This window comes from Pseudomyrmex gracilis, unplaced genomic scaffold (genome assembly GCF_002006095.1).
Source record: "Pseudomyrmex gracilis isolate BER0280 unplaced genomic scaffold, ASM200609v1 scaffold_30, whole genome shotgun sequence".
In the NCBI taxonomy this organism is placed as follows: Eukaryota; Metazoa; Arthropoda; class Insecta; order Hymenoptera; family Formicidae; genus Pseudomyrmex; species Pseudomyrmex gracilis.
Window position 1 is genome coordinate 987,173 of NW_018020614.1, and position 18,945 is coordinate 1,006,117.

At 44.0% G+C, this 18,945-nt stretch overlaps 1 protein-coding gene across 1 annotated transcript in view; it reads left to right on the plus strand.

The window, feature by feature from the left end:
- The first annotated feature begins 1,409 nt into the window (after positions 1 to 1,409).
- Positions 1,410 to 18,945, plus strand: part of LOC109852489 (mRNA decay activator protein ZFP36L2) — a 24,361-nt gene continuing 6,825 nt past the window's right edge. The window contains exon 1 of the mRNA XM_020423686.1: positions 1,410 to 2,222. Within this exon, the coding sequence (XP_020279275.1) occupies positions 2,166 to 2,222 (57 nt within the window). The 5' untranslated portion in view covers positions 1,410 to 2,165. The remainder of the gene's footprint in view (positions 2,223 to 18,945) is intronic.

The window sequence follows — 18,945 nt, forward strand, 5'->3', positions numbered from 1 at the left end:
TCACTTCCTACTCGCCCGACCTCGCGCGTGACCGAACTTCCGGCTTTCCCTTCGCGAAATGTCACTTCCTTCTTCGATCGACGACGTCGTTTGATTTCGTAAAAACCATCGCGTTCCTATTTCGCAAAAAAAAAGACAACATTGCGGAATTCTTGTTATAATTAATTACACACGCATATCCGGGAACGGGTTTTTGCATTGCGGAGAACGTTTCTTAATAATATAAACAGATTTATTTCTAATCGGTTGTGTTGTTCAAATTGCAAACGAGAGTGACGTGTACGCGTTGGCGATCGTAAGCCGTAACGTTGACAAAAAATGGCGGCAAACCACTCGCTTCTAGAATCTGCGGTTTACGGCGTCGCAGGTGAACAGAAATTGAACTTCATTCATGCCGCTACGATCGCGACCGCTACGCGCGGTGTCGATTCTGTAACTGCTAACGGCAATGTTCGCTATTTTTGTCGCGCAAACCGTTTTGTAATATGTTTCACCTGCGCGTAAATATACGTATCAACGCCGATGTAAACGACATGTTGACGATTACGGAAACGCCATGTTTGAACGCATTCGAGCGCCGAGAATACTATATCTAGTCTTGTGTATCTAAATAGTTTAATAATAATAACAATACATAAAATTCCCATCTTTGTTTTTGAAGCGTACTAACTCGAGAATATCAATATGTAAACACAATATACACACGTTTCGTTGCACACGAAACAATTACATGTATCTCTTGACACATCGGCATTTGACTCGAAACTTTGTAAAAAATTAAAAATGTTCTGCCCAACCTGTTAGCGATACGCGCCATAGTTGGCCTTCGACCACACAAAAAAAAGGATATCGTTTGACGATATCCTTTTAAAGATAACGAAAAGATAGGACTTCACATATTTGTGTACGAAACGATATTTTATCATCGACTGTTTCAAGACTGATATCAGTAATAGATAAAAAAATAACTAATAAACAAATTTACTTAAGTATTCAAAACCAGCCATGCGTTGTCCGCATATATCCGTCTATCCGGCGCAACATTGGCCGGCGTTCGGTCTCCATTGAGAGATATTGCGGAAGACGTGCGAACTGCTCACGGTAGGGGATGATGTTTGCATCTACCCTGAATCACCCTCGTTCTCGTCCAATGAGAACCCGAAGTTGTTACTATTGGCGAATAAAAGCACGAAGGGTGATCGCTCAGATTCGACATCCGCAGCGGCGAACTTCGCGCGAGAGAGAGAGAGAGGGAGTGAGAGAGAAGGAAAGAGATAGAGCGGAGTTGCGCGATTGGCGCGCCGACGAGCGACGAGGCAACGTTGCCGAGCTTGTCTTCCCCACCGCGGCGGCGCGCGGAGCGACAGGCGATTGGTCGGCGCGCCGACACTAGCGTAGACACCCGACGGCAAGCGTGTGTTCTTTTCGCCGGTGCGACGTCGGTCTCAGTATTCTTCGTTCTCAGTTAGCTTTGGGAGGCTCTGCTACGAACATTGGCAGGCGCACCGGACGCACGAACACATATCCCGGCAAGAGAGAGAGAGAGAGAGAGACGGGTGGTCGCGGCAAACGAAGCGAAAGTGCCAAGTTCAAGTTCGTACAACGCGCGGCGAAGAGAGAAACGTCAAAGTACGTTACCACGATCAACGTGAGAAACAAACGCAACAAACGTCGGCTGTTGTCGTCGCACACAACCGGACACAACTCGATTCGAAGAAGCAAAAGCGAAGCCGGTTGGTTGAGAAACGCGCCCGAAGCGCACCGATCTCTCACGTTCAATTACTTCGAGTTGTATCTCGCGCTAGCCTCGCCTGGTTTTTTTTTTTTTTTATTCCGATTACTAACACGTGTCGATCGGGACACGTTATTTACCGTATTCACTTTTCTTGTTTTTATTTTGCGCGGGTGCTTTCGATGCGAGCCACGACGACGGTGGCGCACAACGGCACGCACGATCGGAGTGGCAGTTTTATTGTGTTCTTCTGAAAGAGAGAGAGAGAGAGAGAGAGAGAAAGAGAGTTTTCGTCCCTAAGCGCGAAATTACCACGTCCGCTGTTTTCGGCACCCGCTGCGAGGAATCCATCAAAAAGGAAGAAGAGGATCGAGGAAAAAGGAGCGGACCAGCTCCAGATACACAGTGTGTTTTTGTGTCGAAACCGAGGAACATGTCGACTGCTGTCATGAGTACCACCATGTTCGAGTGCAGCGAGCATCTCTTTAAGGTAGAGTTTCCTATCGAATCAATTTTTTTCTATTTATAGTCTATTTTATTGCTACGGATCCCCCCCGCGCGATTTTCTTCCGCGTGTTTCGTTTATAAGATAAATTTCAAGGTTGACGCCCGAAAAGAAATCGATTCGTCGAGAACATCACTTATCGCGCGAGGCTTATTCGAAGAACGAAAACAAATGTCAAAATCGCGGGATACGCAAAAGATTTTTTCGAACTTTGTTTCGATTTGTATCGTGAGAGACAAATGGACCTTCACAAATTGAAATTTTCAACAGTATTTTTACGGATTCGCAAACAATAGGTAATTTTCGAGATCTGACGTTTTGCCTCGACGAAACTTTTTCCGGTTTTTCTTCGCCTACTTGCTCAGCGTTTTCTACCTGCTTTTCAAACACCGAGTGTGTCAGGTAGGAGCAGGTATGGAAGATGTATGTGCCACACAGCACACACAAGGATCGTTTATTCGATTCGCTGCAGAGACCAATCGGTCCATTCATCTCTCGCGATACGCAACAATAAAAACCGCATTGGGTCACTCGGGTTTCTCTTGCAAAATTTTATTTTTTTTTTCTCTCTCTCTCTCTCTCTCCTAAATCGTGCAGCAGAACAAAAGTCGGACGCGTGTACATACGCGCGAGAATTATTTATGAGATATGATCGATAAAAAAAAATGTGTGTGTGTGTGTGTGTTTCGAATTGTCGATTGTATCGTTTCGGGATGCCGATTCAATGTCAGATCGAATCTCGTTCCAGGCTTTGTATCGTCGTCGTTCGCATTTCCGATATATTTTCGAGAACGGTCGACCTTGCGATGCTACGCGAATCGAGAGATCACACGATACGGGAATATACAGAACGAAAAAAAAATAATCGATTTAAGTCGGATCGCGCGTATCGAACACAGCGAATATTAACGCTTGTTTGCTTTTTTCTATTAGAAAAAAATAATTCAACGATATAAATTATATTCAACGCGCTCGGAAAATTTCCAAATTTCCTCTCAAAGATATCGGTGTATTTATGTCGAGGTTTATCGAGATTTGATTTACGATTAAAATTTGTTCGGTATTTCCGAAACTGATTGCTCATCAAGACGATAATTCTATGATATATACGTATTTATTTTGTGTCCTTGACGTGTCACACGTTTGATATTGTTGTCCGAGTTTCCACACAATTTTGATCTCCAATCTCATATCTCGGATAAAAAATGACAAGAGCGGAATTTATCGGTGTGGAAAGTATCTCGTCGAAAGTATCTTGCACAACGAAACCCGCCTCTAAAAACTCGTCTTGTTTATCGTTTCTATCTTTATCGTTAGATATGCATAATCTCGAAACATCAATATTGTTTTTCTGATACACACACGTCAATATATTCCCTTGACACAAGTTGCGTAACGCGATAAAGTTCTTTTTTTTTTTTTTTTTTTTTTTCGAGAAACTTCCTTGTTGACTCAAGAATTTTTGACGATTAGATCCAAACTGATTCGTGTTTTTAATCGGTGACGTGTTCAATGTGTGTTGAAAAAAAAATAAAGAAAACGTGCAAACTTAATTAAACAATTTAAAAACAAATATTCGCGACGTGTTTTAATTTGCACTCGAAGTTACAGTGCGGGCGAACAAAATAGATACGAGCGTACGTGAACAGGCTGGTATGTACAAAATCGACTTGAGTTAATCACGCCGGATCGACAAAGAACCACCGTCTAACCGGCCGAACATATTAAGCGGTAATTGCTGCCGCTCGCGCGCGGTGTGTTTCTCTCTCTCTCTGTTTCTCGTCGATAGATAGATCGAAAGGCCTTCGTCGCACAGACACAGACACAGACACACAAACACACATCCATTCTCGGACGGTCTCGCGCGCGTTCTCGTCACGACGTAAATAAAAGGCTGTCGCGCGAATCTCGAAGCCGGAGAGACTCTCACCTCGGTGAGAGAGAGAACTAGGCACCAACACTCTCCTTTGGTTTCTCCTCCGAGTTGAGTTTCTCTGTGTGACGCGCGGAGTCTCTTCTCTCAAATGTTTTCATGAGATAGGCGCCCGTTACGATTTCATTTCTTGGCGCGCGTGACGTTATATTTTTACACGATCTGTCAAATCTAGTTTGACCTACGAAGAGCGTCGAGACGCGTAAATTCGTCGATATGACGTTAACATCTCGATTCGTAGTAACGTCGCGAAAAAGAAAAAGAAATAAAGAATTCTAATGAGAGCGGCTCGAGGTTGTTTTGAACGTCTTTGTTGTGTTCCGATTTTATCTCGCGACGAGCAGATGGACCGACCGGCACGTGAAAAGGGTGAGAATTCGCCGCGTTATTCTCTGTACGCGCGGAATCACTCCGCTGGTACTCGCTGGTACCGGCGCGAGCGAGCGAGCCTGTGTGTGTGTGTGTATTGGTGGCGTGTTGAATTAACAAATGCATTCTCGCTCTGTTCCGTCCCGACCGCACCGCTCCGTTGCATCGTACGACATGACAGAAACAGAAAGACATATTTATTGCGCGTTCTGTCGCGGCGCGTTTTCTTCTCTCTCTCTCGAACGCCTCCGTGCGTGTATAAATACGTGTGTGATACGCACGAAAATATTGGACTCGAAGAAACAAGAGACAGTGCAGCATAAAGACATTAAACGGTACCTTTGACTCCGACGTAAAGTAAATATTATACACATTCGCTAATGAATCGCACTCGGCGACTGTAATTTTACTATCACGAACGCGAGATATAACTGACAACGTTGGGACAACAGCCGCACTTCTGTAATACAATCGATCATTGTTGTTTCTCTTTTATTTAACCCTTTGTCCGTAGACTGGGTCTTCCAGACCCGCTCAAAAATTGCGCATCTACGTTTCTAGAAAAAATAAGTTTTTTTTTTTAAACGCTTTTATCTTCGAAACTACTGGGAATTTTTTCAATTTGTTTTTTTTCTTCTTTTTCTTTTTATATATCGTTTGCAATAGAGAGATCATTGCTCTTTTGTATTTTTAGGCGTAGTCGCGCGGATACGTTCGCGCTCTCTCATCTAAATCCGTATTTCAGATCTTTTATTTGTTCGCGCGAATTTCACGTGTCGAACGAATGACAGCGGCTGGTTTTTACGTGTTTATACAGTGGTTAGGTTTTGCGTGCTTGTACGTGTATAGACCTTCTTCTTCTGTGACCTCAAGACGATGACGGGATTGTGTTTGTCTCGCGATCTACCGTAAGGGGAAGTTCGATATTGAGAAATCGCGGCGTGTTTCTCGTAACGGAATGATACGTCAAAATTGTATCAGCTTTTTGTCGGACAAGCATAACATCGCTCATTCGCTACTTGTGCAGATAATTGTGCACGAGAGAGTTCTCTCGCGAACAGCGGTTTTCGTGAAGAAAATTACATAAGAGTCTCTCTCGAGTAATAACGACACGAGTAAAAACCGAGATGGCAAAGATAGAGATTCCAATTTACCGTAATACATGTTGAGAAAAACCATCGACGCATCGGCGATGATGCGAGAACACGACTTCGACTCGAAATATAACGTGTGGATTTAAACAGATAATGACGTCGTTAGATCAAGTTGGAAAAATTGAATGAAAAATATAAACTTGCTATTTACTACGCCCAAGTGTCATTTAATTAATATTTAAACTATCAACGCGTGTGTGTGTGTGTGCGCGCGCGTGTGGCGTGTGTATTGCGAGAGAAACGATTACGATCGTTCTGTAAACATCGTTTTTATCCGTTGTTTATCCTTCGCTTGTCCGCTTTGTACGGTATATAGGAGAATAATACAAGGATATGTGCGGTTGCTTTTTTTCATACACACACGCACGCACGCACGCGCGTACACACTGAGATATTGCGAAACTACCATTTTTCATGCGTGTACGACGATGTCGACTACGCGGTGTTGTTTTATTTCGTGATCGATCGACAAATATCTCAGTAATAATATATAATAAAAAAGAAAAAGATGTCAGAGATTATGTTGTTCTTTGTTTCAAAAAAAGAATACAAATAAAAATTAACATCAAGATGCAATCAAATTCGTCGAAGTAAATACGGGATTTCAGAGTTTTTATTTTAAATTACAGAAGTATTCTGTAAAAGAAAACTAGGCGTACATTTAGTTATAGGTTAATTTTACTACAAATCATAAATTAAACAAAATTTGACATTTCAAAATTTTTACAATTCTATGTGTACGCGTACTTTTCAGAATTATTATTTTCTTCAAAAATCACATTTAATAAATAACTATACACGCGAAATCAATCGGAAACTCGATATCTTCGCGAACGAGTCCAACCGCCGTCTTCCTCGGCGTTGCGGTCGGCGGGACGTCCAATCCCGGACACGCTGCTGTGTATAAACGCACGCGAGAACGCGCGGATTCTCGAGATTTGAGAACACGTTACAACACACAATAACATACCTTGCTTGCTCGTGTGTTGTGATCAACTCGCGCAGACGTTCCCGTGCGCGTCACAAAACGTAACCATATGTCAACGCGCGCATATTATCGTCGTCGTCGTCGTCGTCGCCGCGTATAATTATGCATGCGTACTATCGTATGATTTCCGGCGAACGATTCTGCCGAGTCGGTTCACTTGTCATTTCCCGTCTTGTTATCATGCGAAACGCGCGATTACGCGCGAATCTAAAGAAAAATAAAATAAAAAAAAAAATAAAAAAAAAAAAAACAGATGTAACTCAAAGAACTTTGACTCGTCCCGTAAATAACAATTGCATTGGCGTCACGTCGCGAACGGCGGCGATTGCTGACCTATGTGTGTGCAGCAATATACAACGATAACCCCTGTGTAATCTTCGGTGAAATCGACACACAGGGTATATTACGTACTATAAATACATATGTGTGCGTGAGAACGTTACGTTGTTCTTGTGTTTGCCCGTGAATCGTGTATATTCCTAGATAGATACGACGAGAAATTACGTCAGCTCGGTAACGTAAGAGTTGTACTTTTCCGTAAATATATATCAGGGTGAGAGGAGGAGGAACATTTATCTCTCGAAACGCGCGCGTTCGCGTTTCGCAACTTTGCGCGAGATATTTTTTCCTCGATACGCGCGAATAATCTCGAAAAAAAATCCTTGCGGTTTTTTTTGTTTTCATTCACAATCCCGCGATTTTCACAATTTATTGTTTATGACGTTATATTATGTATTTGTGCTCGCGATGACGAGCGTTTGAAAGATCGATTTTCGCAACCGACGCTTCTCGCTCCGCTTCTATTTTTTTTTTCTTTCTTTGTTTCCGACTTCGCGATATGTGCGTGTTTTGCTCACCGCGAGAATGTCTTTTCTGTTTTTTTCTTCCTCTTTTCGGACGATAACCGCGCGCGTAACTTTCCACGACAAATTTCTCCTCGGCTCGATTTCGAAACCCGTTCGATCGGGTGGACTTTCGACTTTCGATGGTACCTGTGCTCGCGGTCAAAACACGCCATTTTCGCGGGTGCAATAAAATTTCGGGCGGAAAGTGTTTTCGTGACGCTTCTCGTACGTCGGGTTTTTTCGCGACTGTGTCTACCACATTGATCGGTGCGCGCGTGTTAATTTTGGACAAAATGAGTCACTGTGATATTGTTATGTGTACAAAATGATTAAAATAACATGCGGCTGAGTCATATCGAGGAAGGTAATAATAGTGACGAGGAAAATGACGGATGGAACTTGTAATTCATATAAAGTAGTTCGCTCGCAACGACGATACGTTGAACGAGTGATAAGTGGCAGATAAGTAAAGCCAGGAAGATTTTCTATACCACGTACAAAGTACACGGGTTTTAGTCTGTTGCTCAAATGATATGAATCTTCGGTTACTTTATCGCTTGAAACGGACGAAAAGTAGATTTCAAGCTATTAAAATTTTCTAAAGTTTACCAATTAATTTTTCAAAAGAATTAAAAGAAACGCAGGATACACGCGAAAAATCATAACGTGTCACTGGAAAAAAAATTCTATAAATATATTTCTTTGGAAAAAATAAAAAAAATAAAAAACTGAGCGCAAAGACCGGAAAACAGCGAAACTTTCTCGCAAACTTTTTCGAAAAGCAGAAATCTCGGCACCGAGCGTGCAATCGCGCCGGGGCGCAACACACCGGCAGCAACAAAAAGCCGCACGGCGAACGAGCCACGAAGAAGGGGCGTAGGAACCTGTTGCTTCGGTTCAGGTCTGCCGAAGGAGTGACCGAGAGAATGAAAGGGTAGGAGAAGGAAGAAACACAACAGGGGGAGAGACCCCTCTTTGTGCGCGCTCTGTCTCACCTCCCCCGTTCGCCTCTTGTATCGCTCGATTCTCGCGGCGCAGCCATTGGCGTAGCACGTTCCTAGAGATTTTTTTTTTTTGTGTGCTTCACCCGATTCTTCTTCGGACGGAAGATTTTCCCATATTTCTGAAAAGACGTGCCGCACGCCACCACAAAAGGATAATGCCGGGAGGACCCGGTCCGGTTCTCTCTCTCTCTCTTTCTCTTCTGCCTGTGCAACTCGTTGCATCGGTTTCTGGAACTTCTTTTTCGCGAAGCTTTGTGAGACAGGTTTCGACCGGTTTTTGCCAGGATTTTTGTGCGATCCCGATTATTTAGGCGGTTGACGAAACAACGTTGTCCTCTCGACGAACGCGCTTCTCACGACGCGAAGGTGCGAGCGAAATTCAATGAACAGATGTGTGATTTCGGCCCAAAAGTAACTAACGACAATCGTGACTTTGATACGTTTTACGATCATGGTATGAAAAAGACGTTTTTTTTGTAATCACGCATCTATAGATTTCTAATTTATGTATTTAATATATTTTTTTTTATCTCTAAACATAGTTTTTTAAATACATTTTTAGAGATTATTTAAATTATTGTAGATATTATTCTCAAGCGCGTACACATATTTTTCATCGCAGATGTTCTTCGAAAAATACATTTGTTTCCTCGAGTTCCGATCCTGCTCGCGTTATTTTTCTTCGTAAATTTGTGACGTTCGGGTGCTCCTCGAGTCGAAAGCTGGTCAGCCCTTTCCTCGCATTTATGAAGGGACCGTAACGAACACAAAGGACACACATGGAGCGGGACACGAGGTTCGTTTCCGCGCACCTTGCGCTCTCCTTGCTTGCGCTCTCCCGAATACCGGGACTTAATCTTTCACGATCACGAGATAATCTTCCGAAATTATACACATCAAATGTCCCGTGTTTACGTCCGCTGTGTTGTTGCGCAATGCTCAAATCAATTTCGCGTTTGTACTCAATAACACACGGATATTATGTAATCGGAAGCATCCGAGCCTCAGACACTATCAAGTCATGTGAATCAATTAAACGGAAATTAAAATACAAATGATTCTCGCGCGACTTACAAGTTCTCATCTTTCTATTTCTATATGTATCTATTTCTATGTATCGGTAAATAAAGCATAAAAAACAGCGTATTAATTTTTTACAAATTTGTTATATTTTTACAAGGCTGTTAATTTGCACGTGATAGATTATATACTTTATTTGTATGATAAAATATTCCAATATATTCGGCAATTTTAATAATTCTTATTTACGGAGCCACTCCGAAAGAGTCGAATTTTGCTTGCGCGAGAGAAAGCGAGAGTGCCGACGGCTCCCGATTTCACTTTCACGCTTGATTTACGCGATGATTCTCCCCGAGGTTTCCAATCCGGACTGTTTCGGCGTGTACGCCCGTCGTCGTCGTTGTCGTCGTCGTCGTCGTCGTCACGCTCTGGAAAAAATCTGGGACCGGTTTTCCGAGCGGTTTTGTCTCCGTATGCACGGCGAAGGTGTGTGCCGATTACATTTGCGCGTGCGGTCGATGTCGTAAAAGTGCAAACGAAAGTAGAATAAAAGGAAACGTCTGTTTTTAAACGAACCGTGGCTAATCGTCGCGTTGTCGCTCGCGTTGTTTAACGAGCGAAAAATAGGCTTTTTATTTTGTTTGTATATTTTCTTACATTTTTTTTCAAAATTACGTTCTCTCTCTCTCTCTCTCTGCACACGTTCAACTCCGAAGCGCGTATTTATTGCAATTTATCACGCGTGTTACATGGGATTTGTTGTTGCTAATCTTAACGCCGTCGTGTGTTGAATTAACCGCGCGAAAATAAAACACGCGATTCAATTAATTCTCGCATCGACGCGGAGAGGATTTTAATTCCTCCAAGAAAATTTCCTTAACTCGCGTCGTACTTTCGTCTCGATTAAAATTGCTAATTGCTAACTCGCGCAAATGTTCGTTTCGCGTGCGCGCGCCGTTTTATTTATTTATTTATTTTTTTTTTGTGTGTGTGTTCTGAAAGCTTTTTATCGGCGTGACTTTACCTTCTGACTAGCAATATCGAGATATCGCGATAATTCACGCGAGGCCGTTCGCGCGAATATCTGCCGACCTCCGCGATATTGGACTGCGCGTCGCAATTCACCTGAATCGCTCCCTCACCGCGCAAGAAAAAAACCGCTAAGCAATTTCGGTCATTTGACGATCGGGGCGCTCGTATTTCCTGTCGCAACGTGTTTCCTGCTGTCTCCGATTTCGCCTGAAACCGAGACACCGAGAGACACTTCGTTTTTCCCGATTTTTTTTTTCAAAGTTGATTTGACATTTACGCGCAAAAAAAAAAAAAACATTATTCCGTAACGCGCGAAAATTGAGATATCTCGGTGGTCAGCAAGCGCATATGTCGCGCCGACATACCTAATGTTGACGATTGTTGTTTTTTGACGCGCAAAACGAGAGAGATAAGACGAAAAAAAAACGTGTTCGTTGGTCGAGATCGTATTGTGACGGGAGTGAGTGTCGCTTGTTCGCGCGCTCAAGGAAAGGTACTCTCTGGCTAATTAGTCATTGTCACTAAAATGAATTACCACTCGAAAACGTATGTCGTTTAAATTAACTCAACTCTAGCAATTTTTTGATGTGTAATAAAATAGACACCAATGTTTAAATTAATTAATTTTTGAACGTTTCTTTATCTCGAGCAACACAATTAATTGACAATTAAATATTGCGTGCGTTCGCGTCGCTCCAAAGATTTCGAAAGAGTTGGAGCAGGAAACACGCAACATTACGGACAAGACTGTCATTAATTGGCGTGTGTAATTCGATCTTATCTCGAATGTGCATCGTCAGTGCGACTTGATTTACGCATGAATAAAAAGATGCATTTCCTTTCGCGAGAGCACAAGGCGAAGATTAAATCCCTTATTATTGCGTTCAAAGCGCCATTAATCCCAAACGATAAAGAAACAACAAAATAACAACACACGCGTACTTTAACGCGAACCGGAAACGCATCGATGTATCGCTCACGGCGAAATAATTGTCTACGTTCTCGCCCGTTTGCTCCCGAGACAGAGAGAAAGAGAGAGAGAGAGATGATCGTCGAAGCTCGCTGTGCACTTTTGATTGCGATCAAACGTACTCTTTCTCTACGGTTCGTTTCGGATGCCGGAAACGCAGTATTATCATTAATTCGTTCCGTAAAATACAAACCGCGATACGCAACCGCGATCATTTCGTTGTTCGCGGAAAAGACCTTCGAAAATAATTGAAGCTGTCTTACTCGCGAGCTGCACGTGTCCGTCCGAGATTCCTTCGCTGGCAAACGAGTTTTGTTTTTTCCTTTTGCTCACGACGTGTTAAGATTTTTTCGAGGACGCTCTTGATGTGTTTACGCGCTTGAAACTCGTAAATTAGTGTCTTAATTATAAATTTATTCATTTAGATTCAATTTTTTTTTGTAAATTATTTATCATGAAAATTGCATTTTTATTCTCGTCGCGCAAGAAACGTCGTTTCTCGTTACGTCCCAGGTAAAGTAACTCGATAAAAATCCCGTTCTCGATCGTCTTACCGCGCTCGTCGCATAAATGTCGGGAACGTCCTCGCGTCGCCGAGAATGAAAAACCGCGGACTGTGTGTGTTTCGAAAGTCTCTCTCTTTCTCTCCCACGACGTTCGTTCGTTCCCTCCGGCTTTCTTGCAAAAAAAAGAAGCGAAGCGGGACGGGAGCGGGGACAGAAGCAGTGAAAAAAGGAGCAGCGGGAGACGCGAGAGACAAAGAAACTCAGGCGGGGGAAGAGCGCGTGAAAACACAGCAGCGCGCAACCTTCTTCGCGAACATACGTGCGCGCACGCAAAGACGTTGTGTGGTGTACAAAGTGCACATCCGTGTTGCGTATGCGCTCCGTATAAAACGCACGTGTGCGCGCCGCGTCGCGCTTTACGCACAGGAAAGTCTTCGCGGTCACGCGGCCGACCGACGACGCCTGAATCACGCGTCTTATTTTACGAGCCGGCCTCGCGTATTTTAGTATATTCGTATATCATTCTCGCGCACAGTACAAAACAACGCTGCTCCTGACCGCAGCTTTTGTTCGTTGACCGCCCGAGGTTGCAAGTACACACGTGTGTGTGTGCGCGCGCGTGCGCGTTGCTTTCGAGGAATTTCATCCCCGAGTCAGAAGCCACGTATCTGTTTTAATTGTTTTTTTATTTGATATTCAAACTGGCATTTAGAAAGTCCACGATCGTATATAGAGAAAAAAAAAGTAAAAGACGTTTTCAAGACGCGCGAACACAATGATTTTCTCAGAGGATCTCTTGAGAAATAAAGGGGAGAGAGAGAAAGAGAGCGCGCCCCTCCGTTCTTCTCGTTAAACGGAGAACCGCCGGAGCAAATGAATAGAGCGCATTTATATAATGCTTTTTACGTGAAGTTTCCTGACCCGATTAAAGAACAATCGCGATTTTTCGCCCGCCGCCGCCGCCGCGGTCGTTAAAGATCGAGTTATAAAACGTGAGTCATACCCACTTTGCATCGCCCCGCAAGCGCGCGCGCGCGACCGCCTCGAATGGACGTTTATGAATGCGGAGCTAAAGCCGCGTCATCTGCTTTCATTGCTTGTTCGCTCATCAAAAGTGATTGCGATAACGACGCCGAGGCGTCGTCGTTTGTATTATTCGATGCCCTGGCCGCATATCAGCCTTCTCCTTTGCGGAGAGTTCACGCGGAGGATAAATTTAGCGGGCGCGATCCGCACGTCAATCACCCCCCGGGTTGATGCGACAACAGAGATTTCCGCGTATTGTTTTTGTCGCGAACCTGCACACGTACGTGTCCCAGGGAGAGCGGGAAAAGCTTTTCTACGCGGAAAGAGGAAAAACCAAGCTATTTTCTTCGCACGCCGACCGCGCGCGCGCGCGTATTATGCGTCGCACGATCGCGATGCGCATCGTGAGCGAGCGCGCGTTTCGAATTATACTCTCCGCGAACTCGAGAGAATGCGGTCGCTTAATTTCCCTATTAATTTGCATGTGATACGATCTCCCGGGAGACTAATTGAATTCACGGGACGCGCGATGAGGAGAGGGACAAACCCGCGCGAAACTTATGTTTTATTTATATGTACACTCCGGTGTTTCTTTCTCCCTCCGTCATTTCGTCCACTTTGTCAAGACACGTTGTCAGAAAACAATTACCGCTGTATTGTTTACGCAATGATGAATTAACTTGACGATGAATGAACGCACAAATTTGAGACCGGTAAATCGAGTTTTTTTTTTTTTTTTTTTTTTTATCTGCGCGCGCGCTCGAGAAATGCGCTGAGGAATTTACTTGGTAACGATGAGAAATCATATTGCACTTTTTCGACATTCTGCGCGAATGCGATGAAACAGCAGAACGGCACGGGGACATTAGTTCATCCTGCACTGACGTGTTCAACGGGGAAAATGTTGCGAGAAACGCGAAACGCGCGGGGGCAGGGGGAGAAGCTTCGTCGACTTTGTCCGCTGACTTGTTGCGATGACGAGAAATGAGGAACGACGTATTGCGCGAGAGGGCGTGACCCTCCTCCTCGCGAGTTCAGCGGTTTAAATTATAGCGTTTCTCCGCGCGTCGTTTTATAATGCACCTTGAAAGTCGTTAGCGGCAGCGATGATGTCGCGTCTTTGAATGTTTCTCGCGAGCAATTAGACGTTATCCGCGCCGCGCGAGGCCGGAAAAAGTGTCGCCGCGGTTCCGCTCGATTCGCTCGACCGTGACTAGTCCCGGATGATTGCGCTCCGCCGCATTGTTCGAGGAGACGCGCGCGCGGTAATTCTCGCGAAACACGCGATGATAAATTTGTTAACATGGATTTATGACCATCTCTTGAACTCAGACGAGACGTCGAAATATGCTAATTCCCGCTGTCACGACTGTCAGAAATTACGGCTGCTCTTCGGCTGGCCGTTCTATAGAACATGTTTCATTTAAATAAAATTTTATACCAACATATATAATATATACATATATATGTATATATTTGATGCCGATTTTTTTTACTCGCATAAATTGCGCGATTAAGGGGATAAAATTAATATTTTCAAAAAATCAAAGCAAGAGTAATATTGATTTTATTTACATAAATAATGAATTACGTGTAAATGTAAAGATAAAAAAATAAATAAAACAAATATCCCGAATTTGTAACACTTGTTATTGCCACGTGCAAAAATAGAACACACACACACACATACATTCCATCGTACATTTTAAAGAGCATTGTTACCGCGTAGTTTAATAAAGCTGCGCGCTTGAAGCGTATTGTTTCCTCGTGAATTACGATCTTTCGCCGATTGTGTATCGCTCTTGGTAAATATATATATATATATACACAATAACTGCGATATGTGTTTCACGAACGCTGCACCTTTAACGATCGAGTTCCTACACACGGAAATCACTCTCGCACACATGTGAATCCACGCGCGCGGGTAGTCGTGATCGACTGAACCGTGACTGACCCACGACGCATAATGACAGTGTCAACAACCGGCAGCCTTACTATACACACGAAATAACTTCTTCGGGTTTTTTTCGTAACTCTCTCAATTGTTTGCTCTGGAGAGAACTGTAAAAGTAAAAAAGCAGACTGTGTGTGTGTGTGTGTGTGAGGAAAAAACATATTTGCGATTGGTAACAAGTTCATTTGCTTTGAAAGGAGCGTTTAAAAAACTAGAATATGAAAAAAAATATGTGCGCATAGCGCAAAATTACATTCGCAAAAATTTGATATTTTTATACCAAAACTTTTACTCTGTGAAAAACTTCGAACTCTGAAGAGAAACGTAATTCTTTCCGCACATTGAAGCGAGTCGTTAATCACACGCATTCTTTGCGCATTAGCTGCTTGTTCCGCTGCAATGTAACGCGTCAAAGTTAGATTGCCGCGGATAAAGCGGAAGATGTCGGGCGAAGAGAAGAGAAAGAGAGAGAGAGAGAAGAGAGAACGTTAAATCACCGATAAAATCTTCCAGACACACGATATCCCGCGCTGTGTAACTTTATCACACCGCTATATAATGCGAGTGTGTAAGCTGCAACGGGGATTTCTATTTCAGTACCTTAGTTTTGAAGCGCCGGATTGTTTCTCGCTCATAGACAAAACGTCCGCTTCGGAGAAAGACGCGCGCGCTCATTTTCCGTTCGTTTTTTTTTTTCTTCTCTCCTCTCCGCGCTTTTGTTACGCAACAGTGATCGCCTCGCACTACGTACACATACGCACGTACGAACGGTGCAACGCACCGCGGTCTGAGACTGTTCGATTTCTTTAACAACATGAGCGTGGGCGGCGGCCACGCTGACAGTCGCTCTCTAACGCGCGACCAGTTCGAAACTCGCTCTCGCTCGTTTTTTTTTTTTTTTTTTAACACGAAGGAAACGACGAGCCAACAAGCCGAGTGAACCATGACTGAAATGTGAAAACAACCGCGTGGATAACAGCGGTTCGAACAACAACAACAAACACGGTCAATAAATGAAAACGCTTCCTGCGTGAAACGCCGTCACGTGGAAAGTTTCGCGGAAAGCCGCGGCGTTTCGCTAACGAGCTCGCGCGTTTCCACCTCGAAGAACGAAAGTTCGAAGATTCGCACGCACGGCTGTTCCTGCCGCTTACGTAAATCCTTCGACAAACAAGCAACGTTTTATTCGGAGAAATTATTGTATTATTCGTCGAACGAGAATCGAACGAGAATCGAACGAGAGTCTCTCTGTTCGAAAAAAAAAAAAAAAAAAGTGGAACAATTCACACTCGCTCTCGAAAAACAATCCCGAATCGCGCGCGCGAGACACTTTCACCGTTTTATATTATCTCGCATCGTCGTGCATGTATGCGCATATGTATATATACGCGCGCGGGATAATTGCGGATCGTAATCCTCATTGTTACCGCGCTTTTTTTTTTTATCCATACGGAACGCGGCGGCGCAATCGGGGTTACGTTCGACGCCGTAACGTGCTATTACAATCTGATTACCCAGGCATAAATTACGATTCAATCCGCGCACAGTTTCCTAATCGTTTTCCCGGCGTCTCACTCTCCGCCTCCGATCCCTCCGCGCGCGGGATCTTTTTTTTTCCGCCACAGGGAGGGAGAGAAAGAAATTTAAAGTTCATAAAACCGACCACGTGTACTTTCACTTTTCGCTATTGTGCATACGACACGCTCGCGCGCGGAATAATTACGCAAAGTGCGCGAGCGCGCACCAAGAGTTGCATTGTGTGTTGGCTCTGCGCCTCTTTTCTCTGTGTGTGCGTGTGTGTGTGTGTGCGCGCGCTACCGAGGCTGATTCATATGTTGCTCTTGCTCACTCGCCGTGCACACCCCCTCGAGATCGGCGGTCTCCTTCTTGCGCGCAAGGTTCGCGGAGGAAGTAGAGTGGAAAGCCGCCGTCGCTCCGAGTGCTGTGAGATCCCTGTATTTCGCGAAACTCGTGAACTCGCGAAACGTGTCCGGCCGCGAAAAAATAAACGGGATCTTTTTTTTCTTCGAGCGACTTACGTGGAATTTTGATTAAAATTATCGTTTCTCCTCGCTATTGCGGATTTGCACAAATAAGGTCCCAATGATCGGACACGCGTCAACGGCCGGAAATTTGCTATGAACAAAATAATTACCGCAAATATATAAATAATAAATATGTAAATATAGTAAACATAAACAATTCTCTTAATGTTTTAAATATCTTTTTAAACAATGGAACTAGCAGACGGTTCAAGATCAATACGAGCCAATGTGCTGAACGTACGTGCTAATATACTTTTAAACGTGTAAATTACTACACTTGAAAATTCGAATTGATTTCAATTTTAAAATTCGTCGAAAAAAAATATGGTCAATTTGCACTCAATATATAAATTATCCACTTTGCCTCCTCATGAAATATAAAAAATTGAAATGCAAACATCTTGGAAAGAAGTCGAATCCGGACTTTCTGCATTCCGCGCGGTCGGCTTTTAAGATTGATCGGTTTTTAAATATTTCTGACTTTATATGTATATAAACACTCGGTTGTAATTGTTTCTCTGATAAATGCACGGCCAGTGTTTAATTGTTATGGTTTCGTTGAGATATTTTTATCTCAACATGTGTTTGACGTTTTGACGTATCCGCAAATTATTAAAATTCTTTTTCGGCGATATTTTTATCCGAGATTATTAACCGAACGATAAAGGATGTCACTTCGCTGTGACTCACCGGGCGTGTTCTCGGATGTGTTTTACGACACGTTATAAATATAATCTGACACTGAAATCATCAGTCTATTTTTCGCGTATATCGCGGGATTTCTCGTTCGTCGTTGTTGCGGTCTTCCGTGGATTTCTCGGACTCGTTAAACGCGGCTTGTTTTCGCTTCGTACGGGCGAGCGAAACGCGCGCAAAAAACACGGCACAACATGGGAGAGTTTCAAGGGGGGCGACACGCTCTTCTGGGCTGGAAAGCGAAATGCCTCGTCTGTTTCTCCGATGTGTTTCTTTTGTTCGCTCGGCGTCGTCGCCGAGGGACAAAGAAAAAGAGGACGCGCGGAGCAGAACGAGACACTGAAGAAAGAAGTGGGGGGTTTTTGTTTTTTTATTTACTTACACTCAGACACTTACGGTATATGAATAATGAATGAATGATTTTATTTTACACGTTGCACACACGCTCGGCTGAAAAAAAACCTTGCGACTAAATCAGAAAAATTACACGCGGGAACACAATTACCGGCGCGATAATCATCTCGCGAATCGGCGCGAGAAGCTTCTTCGTCCCGCGTTTTCGGTTTCGGGATTGCGAAATTGCGAGGAGGTTCGAAATGAAAGCGAAACAGCTGGTCTCTCTCAAAAACATGGAAACGGGGGGGGAGGGAGGAGGAGATCCGACGTGCGGTGGTGGACGGTCGAGAATTCTAAGCCGGGCGAACGGGTAATTAGGATAATTAGGAGTCTCTCGACGAGATGCGCTGCGCTTACGTAAGAATCAGTGCGCGAAGCGCCGCCGTTCCATTCAAGTCGGTCGGACCGACCGGCGCCATGCTCGTTCTTCTTCGGAGTCTCTTTTCTCTCCGATCCCCTCCCCCCTTCCCCGCTCGCTCTCATTCTTTCTATCTCTCTCTATCTCGTTACTTTCACCTTTGACCTTCAGGATCCACGTTCTTAACCCCGCCGTGCGGAGGGAAAGAGTACGTGCGCGGTTATCTTCTGACGCGAAATATACACGCGCGCGTGAGGTGAGTGAACGCGGTCACGTTTTCCTCTTCGCAGGTGTAATTAAAGTGCAATAATTTTAATTGAAAGACCGCACACACAAATGGCGCCCCTGCAATCCCGCGCCGAAGCCTATTAATTCGCTCGACAATTTAGATTGTCGATATATGGGTAAG